The following is a 17,453-nucleotide window of genomic DNA, read 5'->3' as shown; positions in this document are numbered from 1 at the left end:
ACTCTGTGACATAATTTTTGTTGTATTCTTTTTTCTTTTCCCCTCATATCACAAAGCATACTTTTCTTAATTTCCTCAATAACATCTAAAATGGCAGTTATGCCTTGGATTATGTAATAGAATTATTGCATTTAAAAAAATCTTAAGATTGCTTCTTTCTGTGATGAAACGGGGACTGTCCTGCTGTGGGATATGTGGAAATTGCTATGCACAGTGATAGAGAATTGATGGTTTTTTCTTCTGAGAAGACTTTTTGGAGCTCAAGTATTTTAACACAAAAGAATAGAAATATCAGTATCTGATGGAAGACAACACTGAGGACTTAAGTTCTTTTAATAGTGATTAAAGCTTATTCAGTAGGCAAACTGAAATCTGACATTTGGAAATAAAACGAGAGGAGTGCAGCTTGGGCTCGGTGTGGTTTAGCAACTATTTCTTTGATACTGGCACTTAACTTTTTCAAAACTTGGAGTGGTGGCTACAGTTCAGCAGTCATACCTAGGACAGAAAACATTTTATGATTGTTGAGGCTTTGAAACCTTTTTATTATCTTACCAGGTGCCAAATTATCTCTGCAAATACTCAGTGTTTGTTGTTTGCTTCCGGCTACTAATTATTTATGATCAGACACTTAAATGTAAATCTGAATGCCTGACTATCTGGCTATTTATGCTATTATAAATAGGTTTTCTTTCTCTCATCTAACTTCAGTTAAGTGTGAATTTGAGCTTTGTATATGCTACTGAGAAAAAGAGATTTTAATTTGTAGACCTACAGGCATTTAACTAGGACTAGTGTGCATGTATTTTAGTAGTGGATGAAGCGGCACAAAGTCAATTACTGTATAGTATGTTATATTTTAAAGTCTGTTTTCATTATGTAACAGTATGTTCAGTATTTTTCACAAGAGGGAAAAAAAAACCAACAAAACTTTTAAGTTGGTGTTTTACTGAAGTAGAAAATAGCTTTTGTTGTTTTGAACTATAAGCAAGTTAGAGTTTGCCTTTTGTTTGCTGGGAATTCAAAGCCTTAATTGGTACAATGTAGAAAGAGTACAAGGTGTAGGTTTCATTTTTTTCTACTCCAGTGGTGTTTATCACCAAATGTCTTGTTAGTCATCTCAGATTGTTTTTGTTTTTTTTTTTTTTCTTCCCTTTCTCATGAAATATTACTCAGTGCAGCTTGGCATTACTTTCTCTTTTCAGATGCTGTTGCCCATTACGCACAGACAAGCTTTCAGCACGTACTTTAATTGTGTATTGCTGATTATGGTGGCCAGTTGATTTTAGTGATACCATGTGTTCTGAAAGTATCTGTGGAATTAATAAATGGTATCTAGAAAGGCGGTAACAAAGCCTGAGAAAAATTTCCTTAGGAGCCAAGGAAATGAAGACCATGGTGGATATGGTCAGTTAACTGGGGTGTTACTCATTGAAGACTACCGCCTTGCTTGCTCAGGCTATTTTTAGAAATCAGAGCTATACAAGATGTGAAACTTAGAGAAAAGTGCTGTTATGAAAAACTTTGAACTCAAAGTTCTAGGAATAAGAAAATAACTCTTAAGTCTCGATCTTTGGTAAAATAGAACTGGGTTACAATAGAGAGAAAATAAGAAGAGTAAGATTTGAGTGAGATAAAAAAAATTAAGTCATAGTTGTGCAGGTGCATTATCCAGTCATATATGCATATAAGCTTGTGTTGTGGAATATTATCACAGCAAGAAAACTGAGATCTCTGGGAATCCTCTGTTTGCTGGAATGATAGAGTAAAGGCTGAATAGAAAGGAAATGAGACAAAAGAGAACAAGTAAACAGATGTATGTGGTAGTTAGGTGGTGTGAGTCTCTTTTGAAGCAATGCTCGGTGCCAGAGCAGCTGTGATTAAGATTGGCGGAAGGAAATGCAGCTGAGTTCTAAGGCTTCACACAGATTGATAAGGTAACAGTTTGCTATTGCTAGACTGCTTTGTTAAGCTTTTCAAAGTCTGTTCTCATTTGTTCTGTGGCAGGTAGCTAGAGAAGAAAGCCTCTCTTGGAAACAGTATTTCCAAATGAAGTAGCCTTGGCTGCTCTGTGAAGTAAATATCTATTTTATTCTAGCTGTGCCTGGAGACTCCTGAGCCATTGAAGTTATGCTGGTAGATGAATGTACTGGTAGATGGTCCTTTGCTTTCCACTGGAAACAAGTTCTACCATTAGGTGCTGTAGTATGTGAATGCATGATTTGGTTCATAACTGCACCTCATATGATGAGTTAGCTCCTGTCTATAGTCCTTCAAAGATGATCATATGAAAACAAAGTTAGTGTATCTGTCGTCTTGCCGCATAGCCTAAGGTCATATGAAAGCTTGATTTTCTTTGGGAGTGTCACAGCATGATTTCTATGTTGTTAAATCTAGCTCTAGATACTTAGGAATTTTCCCCTTACTTGGAAAGGCAATCTTCTGGTGCTTTTCTTTCAATTTTGGTGGTGGTGGGTTTTTTTTTTTCATATAAAATAAAATTGCAAAACCAAGCCAACAGAAAAATTCTAATTCGATACATTTTGACTGCAGCTAAATGAAATTACATTAAAATACTATAAGCTAAATGAAAGGGATATAAACTTCAATATATAAGATTGGAGAAAACCTAACTTTCAGAAAAATACTTTCTTGACCTGTTTTCTACAATACTGTTTTATTTTGAAAATATCTCTTGTAGAGAGTCTTAAGTAATTCTTCATATACTTTGCTCCAGAGCCTCAGGTAGTACATCAGAGAAGAGTTGCTTGGCCTGCTGTTCTTTTAAGTCCAATACACATATGGAAACAGAATTTTCTAGAGCCTAGCTTCTTACTTGTAGACAGAATTTCCTTACCACAGTATCACAGTATAACCAAGCTTGGAAGAGACCCCAAGGATCATCAAGTCCAACCTGTCTCGACAGACCTCACGACTAGACCATGGCACCAAGTGCCACGTCCAGTCTCCTCTTGAACACCTCCAGGGATGGTGACTCCACCACCTCCCTGGGCAGCCCATTCCAATTACAAATGACTTGCTCAGTGAAGAACTTTCTCCTCACTTCGAGTCTAAAGCTCCCCTGGCACAGCTTGAGACTGTGTCCCCTTGTTCTGGTGCTGGTTGCCTGGGAGAAGAGACCAACCCCCTCCTGTCTACAATCACCTTTCTATTGTCTCTCACAGCTGTTCTACCTGCATAGTAGCTGGGTGTCTCTAGACAGGCCCTTTTTATTTCATTTATTATTCATGTTGAATGTAATAATGAAAATACTCTCTGTGTGTAATTAAGCCCATGCCTGTGCTTGGCTCTTTCTGATAGAGTTACAGGACTTATATATCATTAAGTACTGTAACAGTCCTGCAGCAGATGTTCAAACAAGCCCTTCTGTAAATCTCCTTAGTAAAAGTCTAAACTGCATTTTCATGAAGTAGAAAATGAACACTTTGCACCTGTGGCTAAAGTATGCAAGGTTTTAAAATGGTGTTAAATCAATTTCTGCACTCTGTTGATAAAGTCGCTACAGCTTCAATTGTATTTCATTGGACAGAAAAAGAATTCTGACCAGAGGGGGAAAAAAAACAAAAAACAAAGCAAGCACCACATTAAGGAAGGGTGTCCAGTCACTGGTGTTTTGAGTTAGGTTATGGACTCTGATAGGAGGTAGGAGTTGGTATAGATGCTCAGCTGTCTTGTTTGACAGGTATTTCTTTAAATCTTTCTAGCTAAATACATAAGCTATTAAGTTTAAAATTGTTCTTTCAATGAAAGATTAAAATCTCTTTTGTCTGCCCTGCTGTAGTTTTACTGAAAGTGAAGGATCAGAAATTATTACTCTATTTGGGATATAGGGAAGGATCTCAGAACTGCATGGCAAATTTTTTCAGAAGACCAACCTGGATACGTTTGCTACAACTAGAAGAACCTCCCTTTAAAATGGTGACACCTAATATGCAAAAATGTCTTCAGAATTCTTTTCACCAGGTTTTACTTAAATGTGAATCTTGCCTCATCTGCTTTTCTACTAAATACATCACTAATATTTAATAATCAAATATATACTATATCTCAAGACACTAATGTAAAGAATTGAGGGAGAAATTATTGTGAAGTATTTTAATGAAATGTGTTCCTATGTGAATAAATGGCAGAGGAGGGTAAAAGCATTTGCTGCTGACATTCAAGGCCTGACAAAAGAACTGTTTTGGGTGAGTTCAGTGTACGGAATATATCTATCAACAGATGCCAAGTTAATTCAGTAGGTAAATAGATTTAAGCACAGAATTGTGACATCCAGTGTCAGCAGACCTCAGGATACCAGTTGCCATTGGATTTAATCTACCATAAAAACAATGAGAATATTTCTGTTTGATGTTGAGAGATTACAACCTTCTTTCATCCAGATTGCTGCCTTTTTTTTTTTTTTTTTTTTTTTAAGAGTCTGCATCATAAAATTGAGTCTTGCGGATTTTGTGCTGGAGATAAACTATGGGGAGAAGATGCTTTCTTGATTTGTGACATCAGGATTTAGGGGGAGTTATGTGTAATTTAATGATGTCTATATATAGCATCTGAATTTAACTACGAAGACCTTTTTTTATATATTCTGCTAAGAAAAGAGTGGAGGTGATTATGACAAAATTTGAATGGTTATGAATGTGGCATACAAATGGTATTGGATAACCATGATCTGACTGAGGGGTAGTTTGTAGGGGGTGTAATAGCTTTTATTAAGTAACTGCATACAACTGAGAAAGAGAGGAAAGGCTGAAGAGCTTTTAGGCATGCAAGCCCTATAATTACAAGAAAAGATTTTGTTTTTTTTCTCAACATTGAGAGTCCTATTAATGTAATAAAAGCATTACTTCTCTTTATGAAACTGGCCTCTGATACAGCTATTAGTGAAGTTAGATTTTGTGTGTGCATAGTGCATGTCTGTGTGGATTAATAAGAAAAACTCCTTGCCTACTAGTTCAGTGCATATCATTTAGGAGTTCTTCACTACTTAAAAGAAAGCAAAGGACTGAGTTTCAAATAAGTGCATTTGGAAGAGAGATGACTGCTGAAAAACTTCCTGTCAGAAAAGGAGTGGGTAGTGTGTTTAGAAAGTGGGATATAGGCAAGAGTTGTGTATACTCTCTTAGCTCCAGACCATTTCTATTTAGAGGGAAGATAACAATTGAGTTTTGTAATGCTTTTCACATTCGTCATACAACATAAAGCCACATTGCAATGCAAAGAAAAAATGTTTAATATTTTGAGTCTAGAACATCCCTCAGGATTTTGAGAAGAGTTTGTTTTGCAGTAAAATCTTTCCCAGTGGAGACTATAAGCTTTGTATTTTCTTATTATAAACTACTATTGCTTTTTTCTGTAAAAATTAACCTAGTAGAAGTAGGCTAGTTGCTACCTTGGGTGATTGAAGGATAGGCAGAAATTAGAGCATTTGGTTGCATTCTAATCACCCCCAGCAGGACAGTTAAGGAGGACAAATAGTTATCTTTTGCCAAAAAATTTGTGTTAGTGTCCAGGTGTTTCAGATGAGCTTCTCACTGAAGAAATCAGTATTGTGGTGTTTGGGTTGTGTTTAGTCCTCAATTTCTGGACACAATTGCAAACAAGGACCAAAAGTAATCACTCATTTTTTGAGAGAAATCCTATCTTAGTTGTGAGCAGTTCGCAAATGTTCTTTTTGTTTAGCAAGAATAAAATGAATGAGGGTGTCTCTCTGTGTCATTACCAAAGAAACTAGTTTTGAAATCCACTACAGCTAGACTTCTTTCAAGGTGGAAGATAACCTTGAAGAAAGTGTTACTTCCATTGCCTACCATACCCAAACATGTCAACTCTAGTGCCATCCTGATAGTGACTTAAAGAAAATCTGAAGTGGAGAAAAGTAACCTGTTTTATTTCACAGTGAGTATGATTGGAGTGGGAGAGATGCACAGATGATTTTTAGATCCCATGGCCTTTTAGATCCTGTAGTCTTTAAACGGCTTCATCTTTTACAAAGTTTCAGACTATTGCTTAATAGTTGGTATGTTCAGAGCAAATAATCAAAACAATCTTCCATGTCTTCTGTATTTCTTCACTTAACTACTGCTATGAAGAAATACAACAAAAAATCTTACAGTAATTGATTCAACCTGCATTAAAAAAAACAACACCTAATGCATTGCTTTTTGAAGATGAAAGAATAATTAGAAACAAAAATATAACTGTAAGAGAGTTTTAACTACCTCCTCCATCAATTAGACTTAGATGGGTATGCAAGCTACAGAAACTTTGTATCTGCATATTCTTTTAACTTCTTGATTAAGCAGCACACCTCTTGCATAGTGACAGTGGGGACATCTGCCAAAAGTTTTAACTCTGGGAATATTCAATTATAGCATACAGTGTTTATGTTGAAAAAAAACTTTGTTCAAGTAAGTTTTCATGCAAAAATATCCCAGGCTATGTGGAATTTACGAAATTTTCATAGACATTTTTGTAGAATCAGGGAAACGCCTGTTTAAGAACTTCCCATCAAATGTTCTGTTTTCACTGATGCTTATGTTAGAGAGAGCTGTTAGAAATGACCTACATCAGTTCTTATAGCTGTTTGTTCAAGGCTGTCTCTTTGAAGAAGTGACACGTTTTCTTGCAAGACATTGGTTTGGCATCTAAATCTCGGTAACTGGTTCTGGTACTAGTAACATAAGTCTGTTATGGCTGTTGATGTAACTTACCATGAAACATTCTTCTTCCTTTAGCAACATTAGCTGTCTCTTATTGCTATGGGCTCAAGGGGAGGAATGAGTGGATCTACCTGTCCAGAAAATAGAAAGTTCAGCATGTGGATGGCATTTATGAAATTGGGCTGTTTCTTTCCAATATCTTTTGATTGGTGGCTGTAGTTGAACTGTTGCTCTAAGAAAAGATTGAACTTTGGGAAGAAAATGTAACAGGAAGAAATATAAAACGCTGGAGGACAGTGAGTTGTACTGTGAAAGGCTAGAATAATGTGTCCAGGATATGTAACAATCACTTTCCCAGACTCTGCAATGTAGCAGTTCGTGGATGTGCAGTATCAGAGGGTTAAAACAAAAGAGGCATCTAATATAAAATACTACTTTTGGCTTTTAATTAAGTATGCATCCCAAGGCAGCTGTGGCAAAAATGTTTTGAGACATTTTCAGCTCAGTTTCTTAAAGTCCTGTTTCTGAATGGTATCGCAGGGTTTCTGGACTTTGTGTTAGTGTCTATGGTCTTTCTCTCAAGTTTTATGTTTGAAGAGGATGAGGTTGCTTTAGGCAAATAGAGGGAAGTAAATATTTTCCATGTGTCTTCTGTAAGCTACTTTGTTTGTAAATACTTCTTTAAAGTAAAAATACAATCTATTGGCTGTAACACAAATACAAGCAAAACTCGAGTATTTCTATTATCCAAAAATCTGGGAAAACCTTGACTAGGTTCCTCTCAGACAGGTCCATGTTTTTCTGGAAAAATCTGTTTTCTCTCAGCTGTAGAAATTGGCTCAAATAAACATGTTAGTACGGAAAATTCTTTTTTTTCTGACAATTGAATCCCTTCTAGTCACCTATCTGAAGTGACTGGTTCCACGGAGGAGGAGAGCAAATCAAATGCTTTCAGTGCGTCAGGATTGTTTCATTCACGTGATTTTTGAGTGCTGCTTGACAAAAGGTCTCCTAAAGATGCAGTTTATTTCTATTTGTCTCCTTCTGTGAGTAAATATAGAAACAGTGAGGCCATGTAGGGTTGTTTGCTGAGCCTCAGAAAGGTATTCTCTTACAGGCATGGTTAAGGAGAGAGGATAACAAGCTAAGAGAATCTAAAAGCCGGAAAACCTCCATGCTTAGTTTTTGTGTTGTATAAATTGCTTGAGAGTCTAAACAGTTATTCCATTCTTTAACGCAGTGAATGTCTTAAGAAAATAAATTGCAAAAAGAAACCCAAAGCAGATAAAAACTCCCAAACCACTGAGACTCAGTAATAGACTTTTTTTTTTTTTTTTTTTTACCCTCCAGCCTATTTAAACAACAAAGATCAAACTTGTAAACAGGCATCTGGAAGTGTAATTAGAGTAACAGGTTTTTGCCTTCCTTTTTTTCTTTTTTAAACATTTATTCTGCATTTCAGTCTGCTGTACTGTAGAAAGTCTGCATCCTGATAAATACAATGTTTAAAATTCTCTAAGATGTTAAGGGATAAGCTACAAATATGGACTATCAGGCAAGCCCTGGAGCTTTAGTTAATCTGACCTAGATGTTCTTTTGATGATTGAGACCTGCAGTATGTGAAAACGCTTCTCAATTTCAAAATGAAACACAAGGATATCTGTTGTATAACTCAGCTGTCCTTGTAGTGACAGACACATCAATCATTCCTGAACAGGAAAGGATTTGCTGTAAGAAGTTTGTAGCTTTGGAGCTGTTGAGTTCATTGGCATTTGGATCAGCAATGATATTGCAAGTTGTAAGTGAATTCAGTATTTGAATGTTACCATGTCCTAAAGAGGATTAGCTACAGATGCAGGCAACATACTTTTTTCTTTTTTCATTTTCAAGAGCCTGTTGTGTAAGATGTTAATTCTTGGCTTAGTTTTCAGCATCTTTTATGCGAAATTGCTTGGTAGCTGCTAAAAAGGCACTAACTGGGTACCTATAAACATAAGTAATGGTGGGGAAAATAATAATTGGCAAAAACCCGGGTACCTGGAAAGCAAAACTGCATATATATATATATATATATACACCACTTTTGAATAAATGAGTAGCTGCTATTCCTTTGTAACCTCTTGGGTTGAGACTATAGTACAGTTAAATACATAGAGAAGATGTTCCATGTTGAAAAACTGGGGATAATGCTCCATTTTTGTCAGAACCTTACAATGGCTGCATAAACTGGTTTGTATGATTGCTAGGATTATATGGCCTAACATGAACAATTTATGTATTTAGCAAATTTTAACCCTTTTCTCTGAAGTTTTGCATGCTAGTTTTCTGGTGTGTGCTGAATTATTTCAGAAAGATACAATGGTAGTACTGCACTTGGACAATATGGGAAAAGGAAGTCATCTATGTTAAAAAGACAGAAGCTAAATGGACTACTTCTGTGGTAATTGTTTCCACTGTTTTAGAGCTGAAAGTCAGTATTTCTCATGGCTTTTTGTTCAGATTGCTTCTTTCATGTGAAGTAGGGTTCAAATGTTGAAAGTTGCAGTTCACATTTAAACAGTAGAGATTTCTTAAAATATTAACAGCTAAAAACCCTTCAAGAGTCAAAACACTGGCTTCCTGAAATCTCTCTGAGCAATATTAATATGAATTGGAGCTTGTGAAATGAAAACAGAGTCCTCTCTGTAAATGATCCTTGTGCTAAACCAAAAGAGAATAAAGGAAGTAAATCCAAGTGTTCTCTGGGAGGAAAGGAGAAGGGATGAAAATGATGGATGCATTGTACACAGTGGGGTGGTTTAGCATTTTTCTTAGATACGTTGGACATAAACAAAGGCATGCTTGTAATGTTTCTTTAAGAACTTAAGAGTTTTCATGTATTAAAAAAAATTAAGTGGAAGAAGCAGTATTTTCACTGTGGTCTAGGGTACTGAGAAGGCACAATATGATAGTCTCTGTCCGATGGAGCTTCCAAGGGCTGAAGCCTTTTTGAGAATGTGTATTCTGTAGTTGTAGTTAATTCAAAGCACCAAAGGAATAAATTAAAAAAGGCTTACCAAACCTGGGAAAATTAGTAGCAGAAAGAACTGTGGCTTATTGACTATTACATATCAGTTCCTCCATGTATACACACTGAGGAGTAAGTCTTTGTTCTGGAAAGAGAAGTGCTTTACAGTTGGAGTACTTGCATTGGCAGTACGTTTCAGTTGTGACAGCTAGGGCTTTGTGAATGCCTGGTTTTCTTGCCAGTAACAAAAGTCAGTATCTAAAATGTTATTGGTCTTATGTAGTAGTAGTTATAAGAAAATGACAAATGTTACTGGAGAAGGGATACCAAATTGTGATGTTGTGGTTGAAAGGAATATTTTTCTAGTTGCAAAGACATTGCAGTTGTGTCAAATATGACCATTTCATTATGAAGACAATTTGGAAACATTTGCTGTTAATTCTTTATCAGGAGTAACACAAATGATCACAAGGGGTAATAGCTGTTACATTTGGATACCTAGCACCTATTACTGTGGTGATAGAAATTATTTAATGTTTTGGTTCATCTGAAACTTATTTCCAGTCAACTCTCTCAAAAATGTTCAACCCGAAAGGAAAATGTCATGAATAAAATGACTACAATTAAGTCTTTCAAATGCAACCTAACTTGAATGTTTGTGAGCTTGTAGTCTCTTTCAGATTTCAACAAACAATCAAAACCAGTGAGTTTTTGTGAGTACCCGTATTATGTTTACTATTTCTTAGAACATTCTGTGTGAAGTAATGCATTTCTTCTTCTGGAAATACTTTACAGACTCCTGGCTTGAGAGCACACTCTGGAAGGTTGCAGTGGTTTGCAAAAAAGTGTATCTCAAATAATCAGGTATGTGGCTCGTATAATGTCTTCCATGCAACTGTCACTATATTCCAAGAAAAGCTGTTTTGAAATACCGCATTGTTTGATTTTTATGTTTGTGAAAGGATGTGTGACTGATGAGGTGAACTTAATGCTCCATGTAAATGCTGCTGGTGTGTGTTTAACCAGAAGCACTATTTTAGCTGAATGCACACAGCATGTAAGCGCACATACGTAGCAAAGTAAGTGCTTGGCTATGGTATAACTATATTCTTCATTCTTTTTAAAGATGGATGCTTTGGAACACTTGGTAGAATTAACTAAAAATCTATTTGAATGTGATAGAGATGAGATGTACTATTACATACTTCAACTGTGTGGTAAGTGAGCCTGTGATGTTTTCATATTGTCATCTGTTTTCTTTTGTGGTTAGAGACAGGAAATAGCCCTGAACTGGAGAATTTTACCCAAGTAGCTTGGATAGTTCCTGAGATTGCAAAGTGTGTGGGTTTTGGTTTTTTTTTTTAGTTTTGTTTTGTTTTTTACCTGCAGACCTGAACATGTACACAGAAATTACGCAGTACTAATCTTCCAATGCATGCTATTGTCTTGTATCCTAATATTGACAGTTTATTCTGTTTCAGATTGTAATATGCTAAAAGAGGAAAAACTGCTCATTTATTATATCTTTGCAATTGATAAAGCTGGATCACAAAACTGCTTGTTTGCTTGTTTGTTTTAAATCTTCACTTCCTTCAACCTGTCTTCTGCATCAGTTAGAGGAATGGAAAAGCTTTGAAAATTGAAAGTTCATTTTGTGTTACAGAATCAGTGTAAGATTTTTCTATAGTGTTAATTTCTTACTTTCTGTATTTTTCAGTCTGTGCTATACCATTTTATACACAATTAAAAATTTGGAAACTTTAGTTCTAGTTACTTCAAGATCTTGAAAAAACTTTTGTGTTAAGCTTGGATATGGAGCACTAAACAGTAAATTGCAACATAAAAAGAAAGCATTATAGGGATTAATGGCTCTGTACTTTACAAATGTACGTTTATATGTATGCATATATATATGAGCCATTACACCAATTCAGTAAGTTTGCTCTTGGGAAAAGTTGCATTTGAGCTTGAAGTAGTTTTAGGCTCTTCCTCATGTATATTTTTGGTCTACTAGAGGTAGTGATGATTTAGTGTGAAATAAAATACTATTCAAATTCTCTTTTTCATATATTAATAAAAGAAGTTTCTTCATCATTGCACTTACTACTACAAGCAGATGAGATGAGAGCTTACACACACCAAAAAAAATTACCAGAGACTCCTTGAGGACTTTGTTGCGTCACATTTTCTGAACAGCCTTAGAAAGCCCCAAAATCAAACAGTAGCGTTGCTCAGTTGTGGCTTTGCACATACTGGTTCACCATCAAAAGTCAAGTAGGCCTGAAAAGCAATCTTGTCTCAACAGACAGGGAGCCTTCCTATTTCTCTCCTCATCCTGATCACCTCTGGCGGTGACTAAGTCTGACAGTGTGCCTGCTAGGAAGAGAATCTAAGAAGATAGAATTTATCAAATTCTGTCATGGAAAATCTTCAGTCTTCTTTCAAAAGACAAAATGAATTCCATCTATTCAAAGAAGTGGAAACCATTTGCGAGTTTCTGTCACCATAACACACAAAACCCCTGCACATTCCTCCTTTCAACCGTACTAGGTTATCTATCAGAGTTGCCCCATGCACAAATACAGCAGAGAGTTTTCATTGTGCCACCTAAGCCATTAATTTCAGCCCTATTTTAAGCATATAAAAAACCCTCCAATATACTGGTATTTTTATACATTCCAAAATGTTGAAAACAATGCATTTGGCTTTTTTAGAGTCACAGAATAATTTATACTTGAGAGTATATCGGCTCTCTTCCTGAACTAGGACAGCCTCAAAGTTAGATCACACGATGGTATTTTCTAGTGAGGATTTGAGTGCCAAAGGTGGAGATCAACCAGGCTCCCTGGGCAACCTGTTCCAGGGCTTGAGCATCCTCAGATACTCTATTGCTGCAACTTGTCAACCATCACCTTTCATCCTTGACACTGCTCTTCCAAGGAGACTGACTCTTCTCTGTAAGAGCTAGTTAGGTAATTGGTCCCATATTATCCTGCTTTTCTCCAGGCTGCCTAAAACCCATAATCTTCAGCTTCCTCTTTTATCTATTCCAGTCCCATGTCTGTTTTGATGGCTGAATTTGCTTTAGTTGCTACCATGTCTTTTACAGTTGTGGAGGCCAAAACTGTACACGGTCAGAGCTCTAGATGTGGCCTCATGAGTGTCAAACATAAGAACAAATACATGAAAAAGTGTTGAGATCTTTTCTGTTCTGCTATCATCTGCTGTAAGAATCCGCTTTAAAATGGTACCTGCAGTATTTAGTCCTTTTGTTTGATTTAGTACTCAGCAAGTTTGCTACCTCTTTCAAAAAGCTGAAGTAATGGCAGCACCTTGTTGAAAGCAAGCTTGTATCTTTATGCATGTGTTTTCTTAAAGCCATGCAGCTCCTGGAAATAATAGAACAGTGTGCTGTAACGTTTCGGTACTGCGTTGTAATATTGTTTGTAAAGCAGCATACACAAACTTCGTAACAGTTCTAGAGAATATTCAAATGTGTTATGCAGCTTCCAGGTGGCTGCTTCAGTGTTTACTTGTGTTACAATATAGTCCATGGGAACCTGAACTACAGAATGTCCGCGGTTCTGCTTCTGTCTGGTTTGCATCTCCATTTCTGGGATTCTGAGTTAAACCATGGAATGGACAGATTACGGTTTAGCAGTTGTTGGGGTTACATGCTGTGAATAGGATCTACAAACAGAAGTCAGTGGTGTTCTGGTGTTCTGTTTTCTTTGACAAGATCCAGATTTTTATGTATTTGCAGTAGTTCATACATACATTTCAATTCTTGATGAAAATAATTTAATTTCTCTGTGAATTTGGTATTTAATTTAAATTTATTTAAAGTTTTTCAGAAAACTAAACCAGTCTTCAGACACATACTATCTTTTCTTACCAAAATGAGAGCCTGAAGGCCCAGAACACTTCTTTCTTTTGAAAGTGGTGCACTTCTGGGATGTACACACTTTAACTCAGTAGCAACATAACCAGAGGATTTCATTTTGAGAATTTCAAAGTAGAACTTGGAAGTGGTACTTCAGAGAGTTAATGATTCATAAAAATTTACAACTCTGTTTCTACAATTAACAATCAAGATTATTCAAACTCATGAGCTGAGTGAATGATTTCTCATTAATTTGAAAGTTTCTACAAACCTTTTGTGTATGATTTTCTTTGTGGTTTTTGTTGGTTTTTTTTTTAAATATGGGGTTTTGTTGATGCTTTTTATATGTTTGTTTTGTGGTTTTCTGTTTGCATCACCTTTTGTATTAAAAGTATTTAGAAATTTCAGGTTGATGATCTTATGAAGCAGAAGTATATTACTTATTATTCTCCAAAGATCTCTTTGATTTGTGTTAGATATGTATGTATACTCTGTGCTTTTATCTGAAAATTTGAATCTTGTTTTAGAGAAAAACAGTGACTGGCAAAAGGCTGAAGCTGTTTGGACTAAAATTCAAGAAGAAAATGTTGTTCCTCGTGAGAGAACACTAATCTTACTGTCTGATATACTTGAGCAAAATGGCCAGCTTGTTCCATTTGAGATACCTAAGGTAATTGTACTTAAACTTTCTGTACTGTACACAGTTTGAATGCATTTCTTTGTTGAGAAATGTTAACAGATGGTAACTTACATAAGTTTGTTTTAAAGGTTAGATGTGAAGATACCAGCAGTTCAAGTGCTTCTGGTGTGGAAGAAAGGAAAATAAGGATGCTTTGCAAGAAAAACAGTGCAAAAGGTAAACTAAAACCCACAGTTATTTTTACCTCATCAACATATATTTTAATTACAGAGCAACAGATGCTTGCCACTGCTTTTTGTTGATTTGCTAGTATGATCTGCAGTTCACTTTACACTGTTGGGTTAACACCATGTTTTATACTTTCAAACGGATCTATTAAACACCAGAAGATAAATTTGTGTGCAGGATTGATGCTAAAAATACTAATTTCGTGGAACCTATAAAATCTAGCTGTTTGCTTACAAGTTTTATGTTGTGAGACATGCAAAGTATAGTGAGAAGAAAGATTAATACCAAGTTAAATAGGGTGGGACATGTTTATGTAATTATCTATAAAAAGAGGTTGTTCAGAGACTTTGTGTTTGTTCCTGCTGTTGAAGTCTTAAAAGATCAGATATGCTTCCAAAGTATACTTCAGCTGCCTGCCTTATTTAGGCTACAGATTTGGCACAAAAATAAATAGATGAGATTAAATGAGGTGGGACTGTGTTACGGAGATAATCATTGCTCTCTTCTTATCGGTCTTTTATACGTTTGGCTATTTTCTATTTGTTGTGTTGCAAGGCTCTTTATTTTTGAAGGGAGGTTTCAGTGCCTTGTGTAGTGTGTTCAGTTTCTTTTTAACTAAGATTAAAGTTGTCCATGATTCTTGGTACAATTTGCAAACTTCATTCTATTGTTCCTCCCTCAAAGAAATACACAGACTGTAAAGAAAAGATCAAAACCTTGTCCTCACATCTCACTGCTTCGAAATCCCTCTGCCTGTGGGTGCCATCGCGAAAATAGAATGGTCTCATTGACAGATCAGTTTAGATCAATTCTGCAGTGAAAAATGAGTATCTCTTATGTGTAAACTTCCCTGCCTCAGATACAAGAAAATTAACTTTTATACAGGTATTTTATATGAAAAGAAGTGTGCTTCAGTAGAGTTCTTCTTGGCTTTGTCTGTGTTTAAATCATGGCAAATCTTTCTGTCTGTCTCATCTCCAAGCAGGGCACAGACTCAGAACTAGCATTTCTGGACCTTTCAAAGAGAGGAGGAATTCAGTCCATTTGTATCATTTGCCAAGGTGGAGAGCATTAGAATATTCCAGGAATCCTTATTTTCTTTGCATGTGCTATGACTAGGTATCTCACTTCAAAACATATTAGGTTTAAAAAAATTCATTTTGCTTAGTGAGGTAGATTGATAAATAGAAGATATTTGGTCATTTTCTTCTCTGTTACCAGTATGCTTTATAGGGTAGACAGACAGATTTTTAAGTTTCAAGCTTTGAAAAGAATCTCCCAGTCATTCTCACACTTAACTTTTTTTTTTTTTTTGTTTTTAATTAAAATGACCCTATAGAGGTTTTCAGTCACAGGAGGACTGATAAGTCTGAAATGGAGTCTGTAGATCTTGTGTATAGGCATCAAGTGTTATGTTATCCAGTTAACGTTTTCAGGAAATTCATAGAATGGTTTTGGTTGGAAGAGACCTTAAAGACTATCTAGTTCTAATCCCCCTGCCATGGGTCCACTAGATGAGGTTGCTCAAGGCCTCATCCCACCTGGCTTTTGAACACCACCAGGAAGGGGACATTCAAAACCTTTCTGGGCACCCTGTTCCAGTGTCTCATCACTCTCACTGTAAAGAATGTCTTCTTAATGTCTGGTCTAAATCTGCCTTCCTCAAGCATCAATCCGTTACAAGCCCATGTAAAAAGTCCCTTCCTGGGCTTCTTGTAGGCCCTTCAGGTACTGGAAAGCCTCTGTAAGGTCTCCCTGGAGCCTTTTTTTTTTCTCCAGGCTGGACAGCTGCAACTCTTGAAGCCTGTCTCCATAGCGGAGGTATTCCAAGGCTCTGATCATCTTTATGGTCCTCCTCTGCACCCATTCCAGCAGTTTGATGTCTTTCTTATGCTGGGGGCACCAGAACTGGACACAGTACTCCATGTGGAGATTCACAAGAGCTGTGTAGTGGTGGGGAAATCGCCTTCCCCATCTTCCTGGTCACATTTCTTTTGATGCAAGAAATGCAGAATTATTTTCACTGAAGACAAGTCAAGATTCATGGAATGGGTTTTATAACATTCCTTGAAAAGTGCGTTGAGCCTTTGGTATCATGAATGATCAGGGGAGAGAAGGAGGAATGCTTGGACCTTGCAGGGAGACTGGTTTAAAACCAAAATATAAAATGTAACTGCTAGCATCTGATACTTAATTTCACAGTAAATTATTCCTGCATGTTTTTTAATTTAAAGGGAGAGGAAGTGGTCTGAAGCTACTGAGAAATAAGGGGGGGAAAAAAGACAAATGTTGGGAAACAGTTCGTGTCTTGTATGGAAACCATTTTCTCAATCTTAGGAAAGCCCTTATCTATGTAATACACATTGTCACTTTTATATAGCAGTATCATGTAATTTTGATGTGAATGCAATAGGGCAGAATATACATTTTTGTCAACATCAGCTTTTTATAAGAAAAATATTTACTTGTTCTAGTTGTGTTACGAATTTCACAAACTTCCCAACTCTGACATGGAGGTGTTTCGAAAATCTGTTCTCTGACATGCCTGATTCATGTAAAGTCGTATCTTCATTTTTGTCTTGACTACTTGGTGTGAGAACTTCAGTCCAGGGGATCATGTTGCACATATCCTAAACCATTGAAATTGCTGAAACAAATTTGACTGACTTGACAACTGAGGGTTTCTTGGTAAATTGTCACTTTTTAAACAGATCTTTCTACTTGAAATAGCTAATATGACACAACGTGGTTTTGAAACCAAGAACTTTCGCTTTTGAATGCTAATATACTTCAGTAATTTTAGATACCATCTGAAGAAGTAATAATCTGACAATACCTGTTCAGCCTTATATCTCAAGTTGAGATTCCTCTAGGTATACTTCAGACACACACTGATGCAAAATGAAGTTAATAATCCAGAATAAGATAATCATTCTGAATTTAGGAATGACATACACAACAAAATATCCCACAACAGGAAAGCAAAATGGATGCAGAGATTTTTATTTTTAGTTC

General features: G+C 36.2%; 1 protein-coding gene across 1 annotated transcript in view; it reads left to right on the top strand.

The window, feature by feature from the left end:
* Window positions 1-17,453, top strand: part of LRPPRC (leucine rich pentatricopeptide repeat containing) — a 98,530-nt gene that overhangs the window by 56,454 nt on the left and 24,623 nt on the right. The window contains exons 26-29 of the mRNA XM_009904035.2: window positions 10,483-10,551; window positions 10,814-10,904; window positions 14,098-14,240; window positions 14,339-14,426. Coding sequence (XP_009902337.2) covers window positions 10,483-10,551; window positions 10,814-10,904; window positions 14,098-14,240; window positions 14,339-14,426 — 391 coding nt within the window. The remainder of the gene's footprint in view (window positions 1-10,482; window positions 10,552-10,813; window positions 10,905-14,097; window positions 14,241-14,338; window positions 14,427-17,453) is intronic.

This window comes from Dryobates pubescens, chromosome 16, assembly GCF_014839835.1.
Source record: "Dryobates pubescens isolate bDryPub1 chromosome 16, bDryPub1.pri, whole genome shotgun sequence".
NCBI lineage: Eukaryota > Metazoa > Chordata > Aves > Piciformes > Picidae > Dryobates > Dryobates pubescens.
This window is presented reverse-complemented; position numbering and strand designations above follow the sequence as displayed.